The sequence below is a fragment of the Cinclus cinclus genome, chromosome 10 (genome assembly GCF_963662255.1).
Source record: "Cinclus cinclus chromosome 10, bCinCin1.1, whole genome shotgun sequence".
NCBI classification, from domain to species: domain Eukaryota; kingdom Metazoa; phylum Chordata; class Aves; order Passeriformes; family Cinclidae; genus Cinclus; species Cinclus cinclus.
Genome location: NC_085055.1, coordinates 5,004,380 through 5,031,343, shown reverse-complemented (window position 1 = coordinate 5,031,343; position 26,964 = coordinate 5,004,380). Strand labels below are relative to the sequence as shown.

The following is a 26,964-nucleotide window of genomic DNA, read 5'->3' as shown; positions in this document are numbered from 1 at the left end:
TGCTCTTGCTGAAATTTGACATAACAGGTTAAGACAATGCATCTACAATGCAGGAGTGGCTAAAATAACACCAGAAGCTGGCATATCCTTCCCTCCTCCTCCAAGAGTTAGCAAGACCGGGCAGAACTGGTTCCTCCATTACAATGTGCAACAACTTAAGAGCAGGACTCAGCACTGTAACTGAGGCTGATAATGCTGTAAGTTGGCACAGAAGTTATCAGGTTGAAGCTATCCATCCAATAATAACAAAAAAAAAACCACAAAACCAATTGTTGGATTTTTAGCATAGGATTTATTGAACAGTTTATATTCTAGAGCCACTTCATGATAGAAGTGTCAGTGCATATTCAGCTCAAATGCTTATTCTGAATGGACAAGAACAAAAAAATGGACTAGACATGTAGATCCAGGGGAGATTCATGAATATATTAAGAAAAAACAAAAAAAATTCAGGCCTATCAAATGGTATATTTTTATTAGAAATAACTACATATAGTCAAAGTACATTTGTAGGCTGGAGGTCAACAATGCTATTCCCCCCCCCCCACATAAAAAAGTAAACTTTCATAAAAGCTTGTTTAGCAAAGGCAGAAGCAGTGTTATTTTAAACAGTTTATTTACATTGCTCAGATTGGCAAAAGAGATATTAAAAACAGTGCAGTCTGACACATTCAAAAGCATCACTAGTTATGTATAGATACAAGACAAAACACAGGTGGCTAAAAAGAAACCAGAAGTTGTGAACTCCTGCTAATACCAACAGTTGAACTGCTAATGAAATGCAGAAATTCACATATTTAGATAGTTTGGATAGTTTGTGAGAGTATATTGTAGGGTACAAACTGTTCAGAGATGACAGAAGTGAACACGGAATTTCAGAGGAAGACATAAATACACAAGAAAGCCTAAAAGCCTTAGGAGTAGTACACTGAAATTTTACATGCCACAGTTGGACCCTGAAGTTACAGTGCCCTGTATATGTTGGTGTATTATCACACCAATAATCTCATGCTTTAAATAATGATTTGTTAACCAAGTATGGGGAATGTATGGAGGTTTGGTTTTTTTAACAACCCTGCTAAACAGGAGTGTAATTCTTTTCCTCAGACTTCCACAAAGCAAGACAAAGAATTCAATTCATCATTTTTGGTGATCAAAGCTCCTCATACCATTGTGTTACAGTGAGGCTGCAGCTCATAATCACAAAACTCAATTCTATATAATTATAAACAACTACATTTATGAAATATCTGGAATAAGCAGCTGTACAACAGGTTGACTGTCATACTTGAAAGGTCAGGTACTTCATAATATATGTCCATTTAAGAAATGCACAATTCAAACATCAGAGTGCTCTGTCAGTAGATGAAGTTAGGCAAGCATAAGAGTCATCCAAACTAGCAGTAAATTATGTGATCATCATCTTCATTTCAAGATCTGACAAACCAATTTAGTGCCTGGAGGGGACAATTTCCATAGAAGAAAATGTTTCAGTTATGCTGGTAAGGAAATAAATCTGTGCAGGGGAACACTTGTTTCAATGAAGGCCAAGTTACTTATTCCACTGATTGGCTGGTGTGCTTCAACACAACGAAAACCCCCTTGTGATTAACTAGTGTTATCTAGCATTTTGCTAATCATTGCTAAGTGCTAATGACTAAGGTACCATTAATGTCACTAACGGGTCCCTGCCCAGCCACCGGCTTTGTCAGTCACTCCCACAGAGCAGTCTTTCCCACCTGCCTCATATCAAGTGGGTTGTTGATCGGCTCAATGTGTGACTCCTCCTTTCAAAGATCGAGGGAAGGCTGACCAAGGAAGGAGAAGGAACACCCTGGTAGAAAAAAAAAGAAAAAGTTACTGATCATTTATGAGCCAATCTTGATAGTGCAGCAGTCATTTCCTCAACCTTGACATATCCTACAAGGAATGTGTGAGCATGGAAGATCGGCAGCTTTTGAAATTAATGATTCAGTATTTCTAGAGTTTGAACAGGAACAACACTTTTAAAATGGCAGAAGATTTTTTTTTTCCCCTTGTTACCAGCCTTCAGAGATTTGGAATGCAAGAACATATCTTTGAAGAGTAGCTTTTAGCAAGTATTAGTATACATCTTGCATCACTTTTTTTGCAGTAATAATCTCCCTTCAAAATGAAGGCAAGATCCACTGTGATAATCTCTTAGAGAAACACAGCTCCCCCTCCAATCCTACAACTTTCTGTATTATCATCAGCTCTGAGCCCCAAATGAGATGCTGAACACATGTCTCCTTGGCTGCAGGAGGCAACAGACATCCCAGTGATTTGTCAGAGCTTGCTTTAGCTGTGCCTGGATGGGCACACACTAGGCAAGAAGCTGACTTTTCTGATATTTGGAGAATAAGCTGCTTCTGAGACTTAATTACAGTGAAACCAACACATCAATATGTAGCACTAAAAGTAAACCTCTTTGGATTAGCTGAGATTTTATATTCTTTTCACATTAGACCTCAAGATACTTTCACAAGTAATCCTCTGTTGCTCTTAACAGCCAGCCAAGCTTCTCAGCACATCAACAGGTCACGGTGGTTAGGCAGCTTGTACACCTGCATACTTCAAGAATCTCTTAAATAGGGATATTTTGGGCAGGTAAGGATGTAGACTCTTCACTATGAACAAGCCCTATCTACGCCTGTTCATGGCATGTCCTCCATTTGCAGTCATTGGCAATATCTGAAAATGTAACCCAAAATTCCTCTTTATAGAGCAGCTCTTAGACTCAAGTGTTTTATACCAGATAGAGAACAAAAAACTAAAACCACAGGTAAAATGAGCTGCTCAAGACTTCCTTCTTCCTTGCAACCAAGTTATTAAAGTACTCAGAACTCAGGCCAGTGAGCTACATGGCCATTTGGACAATTGAACTGAAAACAGTAAGGACTTTAACTGTGTATCAATTAAGAAAAAACCTCCCAGAAAATTACACTTAAAAGTTTGTGAAAAAAAATCAGTTTGCACCCAGAAGTAGAACCACATGTGAGTGCTGACTCCAACCCGTGCATCAGAGGATGTTAAAGAAGAACCCAACACCATTTGAAGCCCTTTGTACATTAGAGCTGTACCATGCTCTCTTAGCCTAGAGAACTCAGGATTTCTTGCTCACTTCAGTCAGGATCTGATGCACAGAATTTCCCAGCACCACATTGGTTATCGCCAGCATCAGCACAAGTGGCAGCAATAACAGGGAAAGCACATGGTCTGTCCAAGGCATGGCCATTTAAGCTTTCCAAGCTGGAAGAGGCTTTTGCTTCTACAGCATTTGAAAGATGAGTACTTGGAGAGCCAGGACACTGCACAGGTCCAGGCTTGGAATTCTGAGAGCTCCAATCAACAGAACTGGAGTGATGGACATTAACAGCACATTTGGCAGATCCACTTAGGCTGCACACGGAAGAGGAACGAGTAATCTACAATTAGGAAGGATTTAAGAGTTAGCTCAAACAAGAAAAAATCCCCAAGCATCCAAGCTTTATTGTTATTTTTACTCTGTTTTTTTTCTGCACCAAAAATTCCTACATAAGCACAGGCCAGGATTTAATTTAAATAAAACAATATGTCTGAATAACAGCTTTGAATCTTAATGGACTCAGACAGGTTCCCTGCAGTTTTAGTTTCCTATCAACAACTGCACTAACATTCCAACTTGAGGGGCTGGAATCCAAACCTCTTTTCCCCTCAATGTTATCATTGAGCCAAAAGGCTTTATGCAAGTTTAGTGGTGTGTGGCATTGGTTTAAAAAAAAACACAACACATGATCTGCTGCCAAGCTGCAGCTTATTACCACAGAGGTGTAAGAGCTCCGGGAGGAATCTGAAACAGGAACCTGGTTTTGCAAGTTTCTAAGACTTTGTAGAAAACAAGTATTTTTGTCTGGAGTAGATATGCACAAAAAGAAGCGTACATGACTTGCAAATTCCTGTGAAATGAGATGCAGTGCTGCATGAAAACAAAGACAATTAGAATGCAAAAACGGTTGTTGCCATAATAATAAGAGAAGGAAGAAAATCCCTACAGAAAACTAGGCTATAGCCCCATTGGCAGATGATTTTTTTTTTTTTATTTCCTCTAAAACAAGGGAGTTTGCTGTGATAGTTCCTCCCTCACCGTTTCATATTTTCTCATGTGGGAGAGCAGGGCTATACCTTTGAAGAAAGTATAGGTATATGTACAACCTTCGTGTTGTACAATTTAATGGCCACTCAAACATACTGAATCACCTCAATATTAAAGTATTGACACATCAGTCAGTAATAGAAAGATGAACAGGATTCCCTTTTCTTGGCCTTCTAGTCCCACATACTACAGACTAGAAAGCAGGTATTTACTCAAATGCTATAATAAAAAGCAAAGATGATGGAAAGATTACTCCAAACCTAGTCTGCTTTACTAGACTGTATTATGAAATTGAGTTTGGCCTAATGTAGCAGAAGAAAGATGCAACAGGCAGCCAGGCATAGCAGAAGAGTTGCAATATGTAGAACAATATTTTATCAAGTTTTCTTAAGCATTTATGAGGAGATAATTCCCTTGTTGTTTTAAAAACTTGCAGGCTGCAGCATCTATATTTTCTACCCTTCTTTGCCAGTTTGTTTCACAGGATGTCTGCAATCTCTCTATTTTGAAACACTCATCATACTATTTGTGGTTGTACACCACATTTCCATTTAGTGTTCAAAAAAAATCAAAAGCATGAACCAATACAAGGCTTCTGTTGAAACTTCCTCACTCTCTCAAAAGAGGAAACATATTCCATCCCAAGCAAGAGACTGTTGGGGTTTTTCAACTTAAATGTATAAGGCAACTCCCAGTTTCTAGTGCATCAAGTTTTTTCTGCATTTCCAGCAAGAAAGGCTTCTCATCAAACAGCTCTTGAAAACAATATCCCTATGAATGCAGTTAAAAATATTTTTTCCCCACTGTGGATGCTGGAATTGTTGAAATGAGAGCAGCAGCAGACACAAAAGGAGTGTGGTGGGGAGAAGGTGCCTTCCCTGGCCCGCGCTGTAGATCACTCACCGCTAGGGACGAGGTGCTGGTCAGGCGGCTGCCGATGTAACTCTCGTTAGCAGAGCTGGGACTCCGCCCTTCTGTGGCACTGTGAGACATCAGAGCCCTGCGGAGAGCTCGCTTAGGTGTTTTGGAGAAAGAAAAGGCTCTTGTGACCTGAGGAGTTTGACAAGTGGTTAAACACCGACAAAAGCCAGGCTGTAACAGCTACTATTTTTCATCTGAACATCTCTAGGATGTGTATCAAGTGTTGGTGGTTGGATCACATACACCCACACCTAAAGTGATCTGACTTTTAAAGGCTCCCCATCATCCTTGCTCTTATAATTCTGCCCAAACAAGAGGACAACACAACCCGGGAGGGAGAGAGGAGGACAGCGATTCAGGCAGAAGTCAAAGCAGTCTGGTCACCAAGGCCTTCTCACATCCCTCAGTCCTGCACAGTCAGGCCCTGCTTCTTTAAGTTGCTCTCAATCTTGCATTATATTTAAAAAGACTCAAAGTATTAAACAGCATAAAATCCATAACAGACTCAGAAATGACTACATAATAGTTATGGCTGTAATACTTAAGACTATATCTACAGATATTCCAAAATCCTAAACATCCCTCACCTTCTTTCTTTAAGGAGATTACATTTAAGAGTTTTAGTTCAGATTAAATTTCTCCTGTCACTACTGTAAATACTGCAAACCACCTGAAAGAGGAATCCCAGCACAATGCTCTGAATAAAAAAAAGGACTATCTTACCTTTTTTGATGTTTTCTTTATTGCCCTGGATGCTCTGCTTAAAGTGCTGTCCATATCTTTAGTATTTACTTCAACTGAATCAGGATCAGCAACATAAATGAGATTTTCCTGTAACAAAAATAGTCTTAATAACAGTCAAATATCAGCACTTGCCAAAATACAGTTTTCTAGTCCATTAGATCAGATTTAGAGGGTTTAGTTATATTCTTCCATATTTAACTCTTTATACAGTCCAGCAGCTATTTGTTTTCAAACCATTTAATTAGATCTACAGCTGGCGCAGTCAGTTTGTGAAACCATTTCATCAGTTATTTGACATTCAGTTTGTCTGATTCAGTTTCAAGTCCAGGGGTGACCAAAGTAAAGGCAGTTGTTCTGAGGCATCCCTAGGGAGTTTCCAAGATAAACATTGCTTTACCCCACTGACATATCTAGCACATTCCTGAAGTGAAATCTTGAGAGCTCCAGCTGTCAAACATTAAGACTAAAGACTTTCAGCATAAGTGCAATACATGTTGCAGAATAGCCACGAGTTCTGGGGTCTTTTCATGCCTCATTCTTGAACTCCAGCATGTGCAAAGGGTCTTTGACTACCTACTTACAAAACCTGTGAGGCAGAGGGAGCACACGTGGGAGCTGGATTTATTTTTGTTGTTTGTTGTCTGCATTTTTGAGACAAAGACATTTTACACTAAAAAAAAAAAAAAAAAAAAAAAAAAAAAAAAGACTCTGAAGGACCCGAGTCAGGATCTTTATGGCCATTCCCAGGGCCTAAGGAAGAGTAGCCAAAGCCTTTGCTGCCACCAGGTGGCAAAGTCAATGTTACCTCATTTACATGGATGCTCTAGAAGTCTAAAACCAGGCAAGTGCTTAAACTGAAGCTCAATTTGACATTTAAATCAGCAAGAAAGAAAGTATTATGTAGTCGGTACAAACAACAGGTACAGAAATTACAACTAATGGGATTCAGCAAAGAAGGTTACAGTTTGTCAGAGTATGATTCTGAATGTCTTGGGGCAAGAGGGAATGATACATTTATTACACAAAGGCTTAAAGTTGTATGTGACACAAAATACTAAAGATAGGAAACACACAGACTACAGTAAATTAACCTTTCCACATCAGCACTTTTCCTACTCAGTACCCCAAAGGGAAACCACAAAGCCCAAGTCTCTTATTCCTAAGTCCTTAGATCACAAGATACACAAAATAAAACTAAGATGCTGTTTTCATTAATCACTTCTGTAATAAGCATGCCTTTAAAAAATCACAACCAATTATTGTACTGTAAGAATATACTGCAGAACATAAAGCATTTCTAGTTTACACCAAGTAGCTTCAGCTATCTATACTGCATGTATTTTCAGCAAATTGAGATGACTGATATGCAGTCTTTTACATAATTAAACCATTAGCTGAAAGCCTCTTGCCATAACTGGGGAGGATCTACTCCTCAAATTAGTGGTTTTCTGACTGTGGAAAGCCCACATGCTGAATTTCTAGAAATGTGACAAGGCCAGTGCCTCCTTTATTTCACTGTTTTTCTTATTTCCTTGTTTTAAGGCTGTAGATTTCTGCCTGTGGGAAGAAGATGCTTCATATCTCTTGAATTATGGTGCAGATAAGGTGTAGACCAAAGAACTCAACCTAACAGAGTTAATCCAACACAAATGATCAACAACACTGGGATTGTAAATTCAAAGATAGCTGTGAAAGAAGCAAGCTGAAAACAATTCTTGTTAGAACTACAGTGCAGAGTTGAAACATACCCTTTCATCATCACAAATTAATTACAAATAACTTTTGATTTTTAAGCACTACTTAGCTTCTGCACAAACTAACTTCCAGCCTGTTTCCTTTTCTACCTTTTAACCACTCACTTGCAAACATGTTAGCACAAATGTTTTCTGCTCTACTTTACCTAAGGAACGTCCACTATTAACTTCTTTAGTTTCAGGTGCTTAAAGCCAAAAAGAGGGAAATGTTTCAATCAGCAGCATGGTTCCAGAGTACTTACTGCATCTGCTTTACAAATAGTGTTGGCCACGTGCCGACACAACATCTTCAGCCAGTCCTCCTTGCGAGGGTCTTCAGTTGTCATCTGGAAACTGAGCAGCTTGTTGTTGAGTTCTGTAGGTGGCCTCACAACTAAGGCAAAAGCTTTCTGGCAATCTACAGTTTATTTAAAAAAAAAAAAAAAAAAAAAAAAAGGAATTAATAAAAAGAATAATGATTTTTTCATATAATTCAGGGGGAAAACTTCAGAAGGGTTTGACAGACAGAGCTACAGCACCAAACATGATTTGGGGCAATGATTTTGTCTTTATTGACACAATAGCTGTTGTATCACTTGCAAGAGTAGAGTTCTGTACGCAGCCATCACCAAGAGGCTGCAATCAGATGTTCAGGCAATAGCTGATTATTCACCAAATAATCTGCAGAGCAGTCAGCCTCACCTACCCTCTTTGCCATTTCTCTTCTTAACTGGGCTTCTATGTTCAGATGCTTCAGAGAAGATAAAGCAAAACGCATGATGTGCATATCATCACTTAGAGTGAAACACCACATCTTGCCAGGATAAAAATCTAGAAACTGGTGTGACTAGATTCTTTATAAGTCACTATCAAGGCTGGAGCAGTATGGCAAAGCAGACAGAGAAATTAAGTCATCTTTTAAGATGCCAAGCACAGCTCCTCCCTGAGCATTATCATCACCAGCTAGAAGAAAACTTGTTTCACACCAACAGCACTTCCCTGGCCAGTCTAATGCTCCGGACTGAAGTCTGAGGTTTGTTTTTTATTTAGTACATCCAGAGCTGTCAAGTGTTTAACTCTGTTTATTTCACATTGCCAATCGGTTGTCTTATGCTAATGCCATCTAGTAGTTCTGCCAAATTCAGCATCCTGCAGCATTCTTGAAAAGCCAAAAGGCATCAGTACAAGGAATTTTCAAGATCATACTGAGATTCAAACAGAAGCTTTTACTAAGATCACATACCTAATATACCATACAATAAATACACCTTAGCATTTCAACCCACAACAGCAGAGCCCTTCACACTCTGAAACACAGTTTAATTATCTACCACAGCACTTTGAAACACACAGACCTTCTGTCTCCCTGATGTCCAAGACTTTCTTGATCTGGGAGAGAGGCATGAGAACAACATGCTTGAGAGATGCAGGAGGCCTTGTGTGGCCATGGGGACTCTTGAAAGCTCCAATAACTTTATGCCGTTTCCTTGCAATCTGCAGTTAAATAGAACAGAAAGGGTCAGCCAGAAGATTTCTTGCCTTTGTTTCCTTTCCTTTCTCAACTTTTTACTATCTACTATCCAGGAAGGCACACAAAATCTTGCCACTCTACCACATAAATCTTCAAGGAGTTCACTTCTCACTATTCACTGCCTACAGCCCAAGTGGCCCAGCAATATTTGTTACTTGGCATCAAAACACTCAGCTGAAAAATACAATAAATTTTTTAAAAATACCTAGAGAGGAAGTAATTTTGCATTACAGACCTCAATTCTACCCTGCACAACAAACAAGGGTCCTTTGAAATCTACCACAAAGTAGTCTAGATTTAAACAGAAAAGACAACATCTATATGCTTGTACCAACTTAGGGTGTGGCGTGTTATGTCCTAGAAATATCACTTGCTGTTCATTATGCATGCAGCCATGGAGCAGGCTTTGCATAAAAACATGTAAGGTACTTGTGTGCTAAAGTAATGGATCTTGTTGTTTGTCTCTTGTCCAAGAGACAAGTCAAGAAGCTTTATTAAAAGTGGTTTTTATCTTCCTTTCCTTCCTTTACAAGGAGCGATGAAACTGAGTCCACTCCTGGGGAGAAGTTCATAACTAGTCACAGGAACACACTTTTGTCTCGTAAGTGCTGCTTAGGACAGCACTAGTTTTGAATTATTCTAGAGCTGGTCTCCTCTGAAGACAAATGTTCTTCACTGCTGCAGACAGCAACAAGTACTTTTTATCAAAGTGTCCTTTATAAATTCAGTTTTTCACCAAAAAAACCATTTTTGGTCACCAAAATGCAGTTAGATTATTCTTCCCTCTAGTTCTTCCTAACATATTTTTAGTTTAAGGCATTTATTATGCTTTTGGTTTTTTGGTAGCCAAAGAACAGACAGATCTACCAAGGCCCACTGTTGACTCCCATTATATACAACTAAACTTAAAAGGACAAACAACCTGATGAGCCAAGGACTCCAGCACTTTTTCATCCATTCATGCTACTCTAAGTGCTATTCAGATAAACATTTTTTAATATATTAAGCTGCTTTTATGTTTTTACTCAGGCTGCAAGACATTAGAGGCCACATTAACACCTCCCACCTATGCAGACATGACTTACTAATAACTACATTGGCTTGTACAGCAGTTAATGGAAAGGAAACATCAGCATGTGTTGACCTATCACATCACATCACATCACAGCAATCTGTGACTTAGAATGCTGCCTCAAAAGTTCTCAAATGTTGCTTATTTATATTCATGTGTAGTATCAAGTCTCTTACAATTCAGTTCATGAGATGTACTGGTGTAGTCATCTTACCTCTAGGCAATCATTGAACAGAAAGAGTGTGACCTGCTCTCCCCTGTCACAGAGGTCATCCCCAAGTGCTACAGTTTCCAGACGCTGAACCAAGCTGCGGTGGGAGGACAGGAGATTGGCCTAAATGACACAAGCAGAAAGCTCATTAAGCATTTAGTTCAAGGGCTGGATTACTGCTCACTTACAGCTTAACACTGGCAATCTCTTTAAACCAGCACCATTGCATTGTAGCCTCACACACTTTTGCACAGGGAACAAAGTACTACAGTCATTCAACAGATCTGCAGCTTTGGAGGAATTACTTACTGGACATCCATCCACTTCATAGACGACATCAAAGAACTGCCTTTGGGCCTCTGTTTTTCTTTTGTCTTCATTAATGTGTCTAAGGAAAGCATATTATATTCATCTTCAATACCAAGCAACTGTAAATGGATGCACTGCATTTAAGACATACAGAAATAATAAAGCTAAACATTCAGGGACAGAATTTATACAGCAGCACCTGCCACATTTGCCTGAAAAAACAGCCAACCACATGAAATCACATAGGAAACTTCAGCTCCAGAACACTATTTTTGTCATGTTACCAGCACTTGACACACCAGTCAGTTAAAACAGAATTCCCCTCCCCTGCCTGGCAAGATTTCGAACCAGAGACTGACACAACTCAGTTCTTTACAGCCTGCATTTAGTCTTCCCCAAATCAAGACTGCAGCTCACTAAGCAGCAGATGCAAGAATAATTACAATTTAAAAGTTGTTGTTAAAACTGGACAAACATTTATCCAATTAATGCAGGAGTTCTTGTTACTGGAGACATACGCTACACTTCAAAAGAGGTGAGACTTAACAGTCTAAACAACTTCAGCTTTCAGCTAATTAACTCATGGAACAGTGCCAAGAGCAGCTAATACCGGACCAGAAGAAAAACCAATCTCCCACCAAAAGTCTGTCCTTTCAGCAGATATATGCATAGAAGTAAGATTTAAAGACAAAACCCGTCTCTTCCATTCCAGAGAGAAGAGACAGAAATAAGAGGTGGAACAGAGGACTGGGGACAGTCCCTGCTGAGGCAGGGAGGCTGCAGAGGTTCAGGTACAAGTACTGGGGAACTTCACAGACTCCTTCAGAGCTCTGGCTCAGAACACCAAAGTGACAACAGCAGCCAAAAGGAGGCTGAAGAACACCTACAGTTATGTTTACTTACTGTTCCTTGTGGCAACATAACACTGACAATTTAGGAGGAACAGAGGGATCTAAATGCAGTATGTTTAACAGTATGTTCCATAGAATCAACATGACTTACGTCATCACCTCCTTTAATGACTCAATAGCTCTCTCTAGAGTTATTTTGTCTGGGTTCTCTTCTGCTGTATGTTTCTTAATATCTACAATTTAAAAAAATTAAAGAAATAAAAAATCCACACATATTACAAGGGACTGAAAATAAATATGAAAAAGTCAAATTTAAACTGAGTTAAGCTAAGCTGACTGAAGAAATCAGATCTACCCTGGAGTCCAAGTAGCATTGATTAAGTGGGGAACTAGGTTGAACAGAAGCTGTCCAGACATCTAATTAAGATAAAAAATACCCACATGCAATACAGAAACCAAACCCTTACTATTAAAAAATTAAACTGAAGTGCAGAGGACAAGCACAGAAGTCTTTTCATATCTGAAACAAAGGGTAATGCAGATTATTTTTTTTTTAACAAAATCATTATTACAGCAAGTGATTGATACCAGGTGGAACATGTGAAACTGTGAGCCTTGTCAATATGAATTGCTCTCTAGTTTATGTTAGTTTCATTTGAATCTCAATTATATTCTTGTTTGAAGAGCCAGAATTGTCAGTGCAAACTGTTCCTCTATCTGTATCCTGCATACAAATGTATGAACAAGTGGAATTTAGTCAGAATCCATGCTTTCTTCAGTAGTGGGTCTCACTGACTGCCAGCAATTAAGGTTAACTCACATAATCAGGCTTGTTTTAGATGAGAAAAGCTGTTGCTAATGATGACAAAAAGTAGACATCATCTTGTGGTTTTAACACCTTCACAGAAAAACTAGTAAGAGGGACATCACTGGGTTACCATTTAGTAGTAGGGCAACACTGGGCAGCCTTTGAACAGGACGGATAAGGAGCTCAGCAAGGCTTTGGCGACCACATTCAGGTTTAGCTTGATTTATCTGGGGAAAAGGAAATAATGTTTACTTGCTTTTTTTTTGCACACATACACAAGAAAAGCACAAGATCAGAGAAAGACTGCCCTCCTTGAAATTAGCATTGCTATACAAGTGTGAGAATTGTTTACCACAGTCATTAACAGAGCATGTTAAAAACTGCATTATATTCAAAACTATAATGATTTATTTTCTCAGAATGTCAAGTTTTAAAGGGTCCATATCAACCCTTGAGCTCCTGTTCCAGCTGCTAATGTGGAATGGGACTGGAGATGGCCTGTTCTCTTGTTTGTTCCCCATCTTTTAGATGTCAATAGTTGGATGCAACTCCCCATCCCTCAGAAAACACAAGCTGAAACTGTCAGTGTGATAATTTGACTATTTAGATACAGGAGTTAAAGCTACACTGCACTATTAACAGTACACACATCTGAAGAGAGTCTTAAGCCTCATCTTCAGATAACTTTCTTTGAAGATCATCTTCCTGTTAGATCTCCACTGTTAGGCTCCTATTCATTAGTCACAAGAAGGCTCAGAAATTCTGCCTCCCTGGAGCTTCACAGCTGCCCAAGGAAAGTCAAAAGCTGTTTCAGAAATACAAGTCTCAAAAACACAGGGAGGGGACCAGACAAAGCAGCAGCTCCAGTTATCTCTACAGAAAGGAGAAGACATGCATTTGGGAGGAACTTTTGCCAGCAACAAATGCATATAATCAAACCACCTTGAAAGCTGTTTAACAGAGGAGGAACTCAGACTTTTCCTAAAAGTCTTATGAGGAGCTTGAAGGATTGAAGTTCAAATCCTTCAAATTTCTGTCTCACCAAGACATGTTCACATTCCTTCAAACTTTCAAAATTTCAGTCTTCCATGTACTGCATTCAGTAGAACATGGTAACAGTCCCCATATTCTACTGAGACTTACTGCTGCAGACACTTACCTTTAGGAAGGCATGAAACCTTGGTTTCTGCTTTTCACATCTTGTAATCGTCTCCTTGCTCATTTCAAAGAAATTCACAAACGGAGGGTATGTTTTCAACAAGTCTTTTGACTGAAAAAAACAACTGTTAGGGCTCTGCTTTACATATTATGTATCACTCTACATATGTTCATATGCCCTGAGCATACAAAGCTGCTCAAAGGCACATTGCAATAAAGAACAATAAAAAAAAAAAAAAAGTGTTGTAAACCCATACGTGTTCTCAGAACAAGTTAAAACATTTTTGCATGCCAGATGCCCCAGATTGATGCTGCTGATTAAACGCAGGCTGCTCTCACCAGCATCAAGCAAATATGTGACAATCTTAGGAGCTGCTGAGCAACTCAATTGGGAGGCAGGGTCTCACCTAGCAAGAGGCTTTTGACAAGAATTTTGGAAATTTCAGACAGGTATTTTTACTAGTTACTGCAATCACCTTTTAAACCACCAGAAGCAATACCTTAGACTGGAAACTTTTGAATGACAAGCACTATTTGTCTCAAAATCATTAGACCAGCAAAAATCACAAGATACCTAGCAGCCTACTTATGTTAAAATACTGTCCCAGACTTTGCTTTCCTGTTCTACACATTTCAGGTCTTGAAACATAAGTTGTCGTGAAAAGTTCTTTTCCTAGTTCTTTACTATTGACCAGAGGCAGCAGATGGCAAAGAGCCCAGGAAATGGCTTTTAATGTCTGAGTAAAAAGCATGTCTGTAGTGTTGCAAATGACAGTTCTCAAACTGTAGCTATTTGTAATTTTAATCCTTCATACCTGTGAACGGACATATACACTAAAACTTGACATGGATTGTATCATCTAACTCAACTGAAAATTCTAAATAAAAAGACTGTGATACAAGTTGGAGCTCTTTCTCAGCAGTGCTTTGCTTGTGTTTGCTAGCTCCTAGAAGTGGATTGCTTGTAAGGCAAGATAATAGTTGTAAGCATAAAGAAAGAAACAGGAACTTACATATTTGAGAATGATATCACCAATACTTTTGCTTTCAGTCCAGTTTATCATAAGATCTTCCAGGTCTTCCTAGAATACATGCAGGGATGGGAGGAGAAAACAAGCTGAGCATAACGTGCATAAGGCCATTAAATGGGATCAGTATTTTGCCAAACACACATCATTAGGTGAATTTTCATGCTGACAAAACAGGCAATCCTAAAAGCTGTACCTTTTCACATTCAGCCCCTCCAGTCCACTGAGGGCTGAAAATAAGAGCTCTCTGGTTCACTGAATATGTAGATATAGCTGTAAATCAATGCAAGTAGAGCCTGGCAGCATGTCAGGACTAGCCAACTCTGCACTAAGATGACACTGCTGCATCCAACACAATACACAACACATCTCAAAGGAATACTGAAAAAGGATGCACAGAACAGTTGAACCAATTGTAATTGGAACTGCACAACTTATCTAGGACTTAAGTCTATAAGATAGGATTGAAATAGAGCTAGGATAGAGTCCACTTACTTGCTACACCAGGCTGTCAAGGAAAGTGAGACCAAGCCCTTTAAGCCTATATGAGCTTGATAAGGATCAAGCTCAAGCACCATCAGATAATAAGAGACAGGAGGGCACAGCTGAAGGTTCAGGATTCACCTTAGGTGAAAAGGATTTATCACTAATATTGGTTTGTTGCTGCCACAGCTCATATCTTTACAACACCAAAGATGAAAGAAAACACAACAACTACATCAAAGCAACTCTGACTGCACTGAGTGCTGCAGGTGACTCCAATTTGACACACAGCTCTACTTTCATCTCTGTCTCAGTGGGCACACCACACCTCATGTGATTAACCAGACCAGATCACACTGGCTGGAAAACAACGAACTGTACAAACAAATCACCAAGTTGCAGGTAGTCTGCAAGCCTCTCTATTTTAAAAGCCTACAAGTGAAATGCTGCCTGGAATAGGCAGATGCCACAATTTGGAGTATGTATCAGCACCAGGAAGAGTGTAGACTTATCCAGCCCAGCAGATGCAGAAAAGATTCAAAGTGTCTGTGAAAGCTTCCCCTGAAGGGGAGAAGGTGCAGCTTGCCTTGATTTTAGTGTGCACGTCAAGAATATCTGGAATGCTGCCAAATATGGTCTTGATCTCTTCCTGTGCAAGGATTGGTCCCCCAAGTTGTCCTTCCTTCTCCAATGGAACTTGAAATAACTGATGAATTAAGAGGAAAAAATGTTAATGCCCTCCCAACTGCCAACATTGTGTTAGAAATGGTTACGAAAGCAACAGTGTTTTCCTCCTAGATCATAATTTCCTGCAGCCACAATCTTGAGATATCTCCATTCAGCAAGAGTGGGTTTTGGAGAGTGGTTTGAAGACACAAATACTTAGTTTGATACATCTCTACAGCATAATCCCCTCTAATCTCTTTCTACTCACACACATCTTGGCTCATTCTTTAAGTAGATAATCAGCTGCACTAGAAATAAACTTACAAGAAATTAAGCTCTTCCTGTAAATTGTTTGCTACTCTACTCTTCTTGGAATAATTTCAAAAGAAATCCTTCTGCCATCCCTCTCTATTCACTAATATCTAAAATATTAGTGATGGAGATCCTGTTTCCCTGACACTTCCAATTTAATTCCCATGCATATTGCAATACTATTGCAGATCCCAGACTGAAAATACTAATTGATGGAAACATCAGATATCTTATTACAATTGACCTGGACTGGCTCTAAAACCATCTTACCTGAATAATTGTTGTGAGAATATCAACATAGTTACTTTCTGTCTGATACAATTCCTTTGCAACCTGCCATCTTGCAGACTGCTTGAGAGGAAGAGGAGTTGAGTTTTTGGAGGGCCTTGCACAGGATTTTGGTGTTTCTGATAAAAAGATATTCCCAAAAGAAAACAGAGCTTTATTACAATAGAGTCCCTAAAAAAATCTCACCCTCAAAACACACACACAAAAACAAAACAAAACAAAAAAAAAAAAAAAAAAAAGCTTCAGAATTTTTAAGTGAAGTTTGGGTTGTTTTTTTTTTTAAAGCCTGTATTATAGTTAGTTACAGGGCTCTTTCAAGGAAATAGCTCTTTATTACAGCCTACTTACAGAACAACAGTATATTATAGTAGTAGTAGTATAGTATACTAAGTAGTATATTATTCCTCAAAATTAGACTGCAACTAATAAGCCATTTATGGGCAGGTCAATGACTTGACCTTATTATTAGCACCTTACATAGCAGAAAACAAGGAATAGGTGCTGAACATTATTTATTTATACACTTGTACAGAAGTACTTTTCTACTTTCACTTTGCCATGTAAACAATTATCTCTCAGCTGCCTACCATCCTTGCAGTAAGTGTGCAGTTCAAAACCAATGACTAAAATCAACCCTCGCACACAACATTTACATATCATCCTATATAGGAAGAGGAAAGGCTCAAGAAAGCAATTTCTCTTAAAGCTAAAGTCAAGGTCGTCCTGGAACAGTTTATGAGTTTTAAATACTTGCTCATGTATTGGATCTCAGACCTATACTGACTTTTTTGGTATCAAAACTCACTAATGCCATAGTTCACAATTAAGTACCTTCTCTGTTGTTTCCAAAATAGCACATTCTGAGACTGACTGCTGCTGTTGGATTAGAAGAAAATTCCTTACCAGAGACAGCAACAACCTCATTGGGAGCTCTTATGTGATTTGAGTTTGCCTTTTTAGAGCAGTAGCAGCTCCAGATACCTCCTCTATATGATTGAAACAGACCTTTTAAAAACCCTTGCGGTATCAGCTTTTGACCAACCCAAAATTTTGCAGTTCCTCACTCAAAACCAACTGATGATTTATGCTCTTGGGAAGTTTTAGACATGACAGTCTGCTGGCACAAACTGTGTTGCCTCAACAGAACATTTCACAGACCTAGGAGTGGGCCCTGCAGGAATTTTCCCTTTACCGCCTCTAGAAAAGAATCTTTGTCCTCTTTCCTCCAAGTCTCCCATGGGGAGTATTTTAGACGATTTACTGTTGACTACGCTGCTAATTTGCTACAGACTTCCAACACAGTATTTGAAGCACTTTGGAGTAACATTCAACTGTACTTCCTATTTATCACCTCTGTATCTATTCCTTCAGACATGAAAACGCTTACTGTGACGACAAGAGGTAGCTTGGCCTGTGTCTGAACACTTCACTCCATTTTCCTCCACAATTTAAAAAGTCAAAAGCCCGGAAATACTTTGGCAATCTGTAGCAGAACCGGTAACATTTCCCTACCACCACGGTGTCCACTTGCATGCGAGAGCTGTTAGACAGTAAGTGTGGCTGAATGGAAGGCTTTAGCTCTACCTCCATTGGCAGTGCCTGACTCTGGAGTGTTGGAAATATCCAGCAAGGAGCCAATGGAGAGGGAATGCTCAGCTGAGGGGCGTTTCCGAGGAGGGAACGGGGACATGTCTGTCTCCCTGGTCAGCTGGGCCAGAGTCTCTTTCAAGCGGCGCCGTTTGCGGTTGCTGTTGGGAGTGCTCAGGGAAAGCAGTGACACCGACTTCTTGAAGTCAGGACTCTCTGACTGCAGGGAAAGAAAACTTCATTCAGTGGGTTTGTCCTCTGTTCAACTCAGTGCAGAGATCAACACATAACATGGAAGGAAACTTCTTAGGGAAGCCAAGGCAAAATGGAAGCATTTTTTCCCCCTTTTTTAAATAAAAACCACAGTAGCATTTTGTTTGACTAAAAGTAAAACCTTTGAGAAACAGAAAAAATTTCTATTCCAAATGAGTATTCTATGTATAACATTTATAATGGATTATCTGGACCTTAAATGCTGCTTTAAACTAGCTGATCTCTGACCCCCACACTCTATATTGCATGCTAATTTTACCACCGAAGTATGCTGTGCATTGTATGAATGTTCAACATACCTTCTCAAATAAATACATAGACTCTCCAGCTCTGGCATCCATTTGAATACTTCCCCAAAACCACTAAAGGAAAAAAGAAAACACACATTACAAACATTACAGAGCTTCACCCAAAGTTAAAAACATCCAAAATAATCTATAATTGTAACACAGGTGGGATGGAAGATATTTTTTCAGAATAAGCCACATGCTTGCATGTGGCACACACAGTTCTACATAGCAGCATTCTCTAAAGAATTTTCAGCACTAACCTCTTGTTTTACAACATAAAGTTTTTTTAAAGGTTCAAATGGAAGATCTTTTACTGTACTTTCTTCAACCACCAAGTGCGTACACCTTTCATCACCGACTGGTAAATAATGTCCTCCTAGATAAAAAAAAAGGCAAATTAGCAAGAGGAAAGAATATTCTTGTTAGAAATAAGTATCTCACTTAGCAGTTCTGTGGCATCTATCATTATAAACTCCAACCCATTCTTCCCACAGGTTTTCATAAACAACCACCTTGCATTTCTGTCATTTCTTCCATGTTAGCTTTCTCATCATCAGAGAATCCCAGGAAACTTAACAGGCAATCCTGAAAGGGAGGAACCTTGAACTGGTTTCTGAAGTCATCATCAGCTGCACAGAAATCACTGAAAGAAAGAAGATGCACAAGAAGGTCACTTACTAGGTGACTTATGTCAGTATTTAAGCAAAAGCTCACAACATTTCAGGTGAACAGGATGCAAGGTAAAGGCTGAAGGAAAATAAAAACTTACATTTCATTCCTTTTCTCCCATGCCTTATAAATCCACTCAGCTTTCACGATAGGAATACCAAGACTTACAGCAATCTACAAAACAGGAAAACCATAACTTGTACCAAATATTTCCATTTAAATATTTCCCACATCCAGAAAAATTTGTAACCTTCCTTTTACTTTTCAAGACAGATACTGCAAAAAAGGAATATATTCTTTCAAGAGCCATATCCAACTGCAGCTCCCCAGAGTTAGAATGTATAAGTTCAGTGACTAGGAGATCAGATCAATAGTTATTTTGACATTTCCTCAAAGGTGCACCATTTTGTTAGTCTGATATCCTTCATCACTCACAAAAACACAAGATCAAATCTTTGTTCCAGTAAAATATGGGATCTTTCCTGCTTTTGATACTTTATATGAAGAAAAACACCCCATCCTATTTTTATCAAAGAGAAAGTGAATATTTGAAAGGTAACTGCCATGGCAGCTTGAGAGATTGTACAGTTTTCCTACATTTTCTCCTCTGAGTTGGCACAAAGGAGTGTTTTAACAGAAAGTAGGACTTTTCTTCCAACTGCAAGATTATAAAGACAAACATGGGAGAAAAAAGAGCAACATCCTACCAATAATTCAAACAAGGGAGAGTCAAAAGGCACAGACATCGCTACGTCATATTAAATAGTACAAAGACCTATAATCTGTTATTTACTTCTAAACTAAACATAAATGTCCCAAATTATTCCCTTTTAGAATCAGAAAAGAAAAAGCACATTCATGTCTATTTATGCATAAAGGAATATTTGAATCCTCACCCATAACAAGTTCAAAATAATTTCTAAAATATATGCACCAAATAAGGACTAAAGTTTTTTACAAGTTACCTCAAAGTTTATTGTTTGGACAGACAAAAGCAGGCATTTGTTCATCACTTTCTTAACTACTGGTAGAATCAATATTTAACCATTTTGAATCTTGTTATTTACTATACATGTCTATTTCAAATTTATGTTATTTAGATTTCTTACAGAGACCAAAACATGCCAAAGCTGAACCAGACAAATGAATTCACCATCACTAGTTATTGCTGTTAGTACAGGAAAAATCAACAGCATCTTAGCTGAAGTATAACGAACAAACAATCTACAAGAGCCAAATTCCAAAGGTTTCTATGAAACACCAACTCAAGCCGACATACTCTGAATTTGTCTCCATGAGTTGAGTTTGCCACCAGATGAGTAACTTTTGAGCTGAAGTCCCTTCGAGTAATTCCACCCATATGATGAACCAAGGTCACGAGCTTAACCTGAAAAAGGAAAAGTTTTCATTATCTTTTGAAGAGCGAGTTCAGTAAAAAAGTGATTTACAAAGCAAATTACAGAAGATTACTTTAAATGTCTAGAAATAGAAATGCTCTGATCTGTTCTTAAAACAATTTGTTCACATTGACAGAAGACATAACTTATACGTCAAAAGAACTATTAAGATTTATTTTTATTTCAATGTTTAATACAGCCTTGTTGTGTAGCCTGAAGACTATCCAAGCCACCAGTACTCTCACGATCATTGTACATAATGCCTTCACCTTTTCATACATGTTAGATGTCATGTTCTCCTTGCTGATTTAATCAATTCAAGATCAAACCCAACTAACCCCAACACGAGGCAAAGGCTTTTGGTTTGGTTTCTTTCAGATGAAAGTGTGGAGCCATATTGTTTATTTCCAGATGTCCAATAGGGAAATTGGATGGCAACTGCGTATTGAAATGGAAAAGCAAAGTGCCTGATAGCACAGTATCATGACAAGATAACATGCCTGCAAATGCTCTAGACAGAGCTACAAAGATTTACTTGGCCATTCTATCACCTGTACAAAAAGAGGACACTACTTGGTAAACATCTTATTTGAAGTCTTAACTCACAAATCTTTAAGCCCTATTGTATTAGAGGGGCTTAATGTCACTCAACAAAAAACAAGTGACCAAAAATGACACAGATAAAATGACTTGAACAAAGTTCTGTTCCCATCCTCAAATATCACTGCCTATACAAAAGAACAAACAATTCATTCTGTGCATGCAAGCTTGAGCCGTGGTTAAACCCTATGGGTGATGGAGTAGATGAGTACCTTGAAAATATACTTAACATGGTTTTACCAACCCAAAGAATAAATCACTTACTAATTCATCTTTCTTTCTGAATCCTGTAAAGCACAGTACCATGTTCAACATACTTGCAGAGTACAAAGGACGGCAGGAGAAAGGTAAAGGCTGAAAATAAGAAAGCTCATGAGTCAACAGCACACTGCTCCCACGAAAGTTTTCACATTACCTTTAATACATTACTGTTAGTTCTAGTATTAAAAATGCAACAGACACTAGTCCAGGTCTGTGTATTCAGTTATACTTTATCAGCAGGTCTGGAGCTAAGGTAACAAGAGCTTTTTCACATTCTACAGGTAGCACTCCATCCTTTTATTTCCTCCCCCGTCCACCTGCTCTACATTACAATTTTGGAAATATAAAATGATTACTGGAGAATCATTTGTATGCTGCCTTTCCTAATGGCACAGTCCCAACTGGTGATCAACAATTCCCACAACTACAGCAGCACCTGTAGCCTTATCACTGTCACCCTGTGTTCTCTCCCTATGTGCAATATGCTAGCACAGCATTAAAAACTTGCTTTTCTTAAAATTGTCTTGGTAGGAATGTTTTTAACTGGAAGAGCAAGAGATATTTTACTGTGAACTCGTAGAACTCACTGCAGCAGGGAACTATTCATCTGATTTCAGCAGGAAGTACACACCTCTCCTTTCTGTGCACAGTGCAGCACGACCGGAGGCCCGATGATTCGGCAATCTGCCTTGCAGAGGTTGCTAAAGATGGGAGCTTGGAAATCTGACACAACGAAGATAGTCTCAAATTCTGGGGAATCAGAATCTCCAAGCTCTTCTATCGTGTCTGTCTTTATGTAGGGCATTTTAATTTCCTTGATGCACAGGGGTGAAAGGGAAGGCATTACTCAGGCAACATACTTGCACAAGTGTAAAATTCAACTGATGTTTATTTTGGACCATTAGAAAAACACGTGATTTGTATTTCAGAGACAGAGTTAGGATTTGTGAAAGCTGAATTCAACATGCTGTTCCCTAGCATAAGAAGAGCTATGAACTGCTGCATGCTTTAAGACTGAATGTTAAAGTAATTCCTACATTTGAAGAATCAGAATTCTGGTTGCTTTAGCAGTTTTTGTATCAGTTCACACTGATAATGCAGCACTGGAAGTAGCTCAATAGAAAAAACACCCTAAGCTCAAAGGATAAATGAAATCTCAGACTGTCAGCTTTGGGTACTTTGGCATGCTGCTGAAAAGTAGCATCCAGTTTGCAACAACAGCTCCATACTGCAGCACATCTACAAAATGAAAATAGATTTTATTCACTGCTTGATATTTTTAAGGGGTTAAAAAAATTTGGTCGATTCCAATTTCAAACATATAATTCCAAACTTTATCTCTTATGTCTTTCACATCAGTTAGTGGAAAAGCATTTCTTGCACTTCAATTTCAATGCAGCTTTCAATTTAAAGAGAAGCCCATTGACAATTACAAAGTCAGTTCATAGCACAAACTTATGTGTGACTGAATACAAGCATGCAGTTGGATGTCCCCATGGGTATTTTGCTGCCCCTGTTAGAAAACACCACTAAGTAAGAGCTGCAAGTATTACTCCATATTTTTAAACAGTGCTAATTTTGATGAGCTGTGACACCACCAGAACCATTAGACTATATTATGGCCATTATACCCAATTAATTCAAATTAAAGTGTGCGCAATTTCAGTCCCAGTGAAGTGTAACATGCTGCATGCAATTACATGTGCTGAATTGCATGACATACCATATGAATAATACTTTTTATTAGTTTTTCTTCTGAATTATCAGGACTAGTTTCCTTTATCTTTATAACAGGTACTTCCATTATCTTAATGGTCTGTGGAAGAGGAAAACTTTAGTACAGAAGCAAATTGGTTACCAGAGGTCTGAAGGTATAACATGTCCTGCCAGTGACTGCTTTAACTCAGGCCCACGTACCTCCAAGGCTTTCAGAAGCTCCTCATGTTTCCCTGCTTCCTGAACCAAAACCACTCTTGTTTCTATTTGAGGCATTTCTTCTGCTTAGAAAGAAGCAAGGATAATATTTGTATTTTAGCAGAAAAAAATCCATGTCATGTCTAAATCAAGCAATAATATATAGAAGAATACAGGCAGACAGTAGCCTTTCAAGATGCCTTATCAGGAACAATCCTGAAAATAATGTTACCTCAAGAAGAGTGTCCTTTAATTAGGGCATACCCAATTGACTTAGAGCCCAAACTTTCTAGTATGAGGTGAAACATGAGTCTGCAATTCATGACCAGTCAAAGCAAGAACGTAAATCAAGGGCGGGGGGAAACAACAAGCAAATGAAAATCCAAAAAAAATATAGGCTTAATGCTTCTAGCAGAATTAGATACCAAGATTTGCTAGAAAATAGACAGTTGGTATCTTTTCTAGTTTCTGTGTCCCTGATTGACAAGGTTCATTACATTCTTGGTAACTGAGCAGTTACCAAGAATATCAGAACTGAAATTAGATGCCTTGTTCTTTTTTTTCCATGTATTAATAAGCCTTCAAAATATTAGGAGGAAGAACAAGTGTTGTCTCCACTTCATTTGCATCAACAGACCACCAGCAGATTTTGGCCACTACCTTGGAAGAAAATATTGGTGGTTGTTCTTTAATTTCAAGATTTGTTCTTGAATTAATTTTGGGTTCTATTAATCTCTCCACCTCTCTACCTTATACCTATTAATCTGTCCACCTGTATACAACAGAGCACCTACAGTTTCCAAACACTGATGTCAAACCATCACCTGGAGTGATTTATCCCACAGAAGAGGCATCAAATGGAACTGACAGCTTTCTGGACAAGAGCCAGAAAATTAATTCAATTTGGGCTGTAACTCCAAGTTTTCTTAATGAAAGGATTCCAGATCAAGACCCTTTTCCCTACTCTACATAGAACTTCAGAGTTCAAAGTACTTTAGATTTTTCAAAACTACTACATACCAACAAAGTAATCAGTCACTACAAAAACCAAGTAGTCTTAAAATAAGCTTCCCTCCTTACCTTCAACATCCAGAACAGTAGCACGGAATACATTCTCTTTGGAGGTTTCTATAATTTTTGAATCAAGAACAGAAGAATCAGCCAAGAGGCTCCTCCCAGTTTCAGACACAAGAGTACTGTTGTCAGCCATGATTATGCCTTGTTTCTTTCTTCAGCAGCTGGAAGGTAGAGGCCAAACCCAGTTACAAGTGCAAAAAAGCTCATTCATAAGAGTCCTATGACCAAGGCTATCAGAAGTGACTTCAGAAAACAAAACATTTAGGCTCTTACTGAACTCTCACTCACTGACAGAGCAGCTCTGAAAGAGCATCAAGAGTAACACAACTGATAGAAAGGACTGACAACAAAGCTGTTACAGAAATGGTTCTCTAATTCACAGAAAGCTGCAGAGAGGGAACTTCAGCTCTGAGCACAGGCAAGTACAAACTCAAGTGCTCATTTTAAAAACCTTAACCACAAAGTACCAAACTAAAAGCACTTGTTTATTTCAATGACAAACTATAATAAGCTACAGTTGAGACTAAAATTAGAATTGTTGATTTGAAACATTAGCAGAAGAATTAGGGTAAGCATAACATCTTGCAAAAATCTGATTTTCCAGATGAACTGGTTAGAGACACTGCGGTTAGAAATGAGCACCCAGAGAGCAGAGCCAGGACTATTTACTCTTAGAAAAATTAGACAAGCTTGAGAGTATCTGTAAAGTTGATATGCATATATATGTCTAGCTGTATTGTCTGGTCTACTGTCCTGCATTAAACTATAATAGAGTAGAAGTACCCTTTCACCATCAGACAAAGAGGTCTTCTCTCTTCTCCAACAGAATGGATCTGGGCTCTCCCTGCCCATCAGACTTGTCACCTACTGGAAAGGCAGCATCCTTAACCCTCTCATTTTCTGGGAGCTACTGACCCAAATCTTGCACCACAAAGATTGTTCTAAGACACCTGCCCAACACACAGCACATTTTCTGTCACACACCAGGCAAGCAGGGTGCAGGTCCTGTGATTCATCACACACCCAGATTTCAGTGTTTGCACAGTGATAGCAGAAGTTACCTAGAGCAGCAGCTGCAGCTGAATGAACTGCTGCTGGATAATAACCCTTTGTAGCACTTTAACTTAAATTGTTCTTGTGACTGTAAATGCTCTTTTCAAACAGCAGCTACTCAAATAGTGCACTAGAGCATTGTCTAAAAGAGGCCTCTTGAGAGAGAGAAAAGCCCTAGAGAACAGCACGTATTATTTTTCAAGTTGTCCAATGACCATCCTACTACAGCAAAGTAAGTCAGAAGACAAAGAGCAATGGGTGCTTTGGCATACCAGCAATACAGAAAAGGCTTTACCTTCCAGAGATCACATCTGGGACCTGTGGAAAGCATTCAAGTCTTCATAACAGTGATGAGCAATAATCAACACTATAAATCTATCATTATTCTAGACATATTCAGTTATCAGACTCACCACCGTAGTTTCAATTTCCACATCACACACAGCTGTGCATGTTCACAGAATCCAGTTTCCTAGACCTAACTCCCAGTCACCCACTTCATTTTACTCAGAGCAGCTTAAGACAGAGCAAGAGGAGAAAGTAACCTCAATCTCCTAAGAGTCTTTGGGGAATCACCTGACCAGAATATTACAAAGTCACCACCAGGAACTGTTATACAGTTACCACATTTTTTGGCAGTGAGGGTAAAGGGAAGCATCATCTTGGCAGATTCAAACCACACTGTTAGTAATGATTACCACAAGGACAATTAAATGTAAGTCCAGAAGAAAACAAGTGCTCCAGTTAAAGGCACAACTAAACTTAAATCCTAATGATATTTTCTTAGAAGTCTGAGACATCAGTATGGTTATTATTGTTAATAACAATAACATGTGTAATAAATAACACGTATATTAATTTTGAAAGAACTTCATTGCATATTTGAAGAAGCCCAGACTTTGGTCTGGGTATTGATTTCCTTTATGGATTTTCCAGTTTATTTATTTTTGAGGTTCCATCCTCGATGCATTTTTAAAAATTCCTTATTTTAATAATCACATAATAACAACGTTTTCTCTAAACTTACGGACTGAGAGTGCCAGGATACAGAGGACAACAAACAGCACACACAGACACGAACACAGCAGTTTTCCCTCACATAAAGAGCAAAAGTCAGAACGCCGTCACTACAGACTTCAGGCAGAGATAATAGCACCACACTCGGAATGACCTCCCGATGATTTGTGAAAAGCCTGAAGGACACAAACCGAAAGATGTTTGCTAAAGCAAGGAAAGGACAGTAAACACCTCCCGCATTTCCCATGGAAACACCCAGGAAGGTTCCCGAGCCCTCAGCAGGGAGGTGGCCGGGGGTAGGACAGGACAGGACAGGACGAGGGACTGCCGCCGCCCTTCGCTTCACGAGCAGCAGGTGCCGGCGGGCCCGGGACTCCACTCTGCCCAAGGAGCACGGCCAGCGGCCTGACGGGCCCCGGAACCCCACAGGTGCCCGACACAGCAGCCGCACTCCAAGCCACCCGGACCCCGGTGCCCCCTCACCGCCGGTGCCGCCCGCCGCCATCCGCCATCAGCGGCCGCCGCCAATTCAAAAAGCGAGCCGCCGCACTCACACCG

The 26,964-nt window shown here is 39.1% G+C and overlaps 1 protein-coding gene across 1 annotated transcript; it reads right to left on the bottom strand.

Annotated features, from left to right (window-relative positions):
- Positions 1-1,744: 1,744 nt before the first annotated feature.
- ECT2 (epithelial cell transforming 2) lies at positions 1,745-26,964 on the bottom strand. The gene is made up of 25 exons (XM_062498898.1): positions 26,890-26,964; positions 24,340-24,497; positions 23,263-23,342; positions 23,069-23,161; positions 21,977-22,159; positions 21,349-21,438; positions 20,367-20,474; positions 19,188-19,261; positions 18,931-19,061; positions 18,679-18,794; positions 18,428-18,490; positions 17,853-18,075; positions 16,251-16,387; positions 15,589-15,708; positions 14,505-14,573; positions 13,493-13,603; positions 12,464-12,560; positions 11,677-11,758; positions 10,675-10,753; positions 10,369-10,488; positions 8,907-9,045; positions 7,815-7,969; positions 5,798-5,905; positions 5,057-5,203; positions 1,745-1,834 (listed from the first exon to the last, which is right to left on the bottom strand). Exons 2-25 carry the CDS (start codon positions 24,467-24,469, stop codon positions 1,745-1,747), a joined length of 2,745 nt encoding a protein of 914 aa, XP_062354882.1. The 5' UTR covers positions 24,470-24,497; positions 26,890-26,964.

What these genes read in the sequence shown, in the direction of transcription:
- ECT2 (XM_062498898.1), bottom strand. Translation starts at nt 24,469, where the DNA reads ATGGCTGACAACAGTACTCTTGTGTCTGAAACTGGGAGGAGCCTCTTG. An exon ending in TACTGTTCTGGATGTTGAAG is followed by an intron (nt 23,343 to 24,339) that starts GTAAGGAGGGAA and finishes CTTTCTAAGCAG; the next exon opens with AAGAAATGCCTCAAATAGAA. An exon ending in TGGGAGAAAAGGAATGAAAT is followed by an intron (nt 19,062 to 19,187) that starts GTAAGTTTTTAT and finishes TCTTTCTTTCAG; the next exon opens with TGATTTCTGTGCAGCTGATG.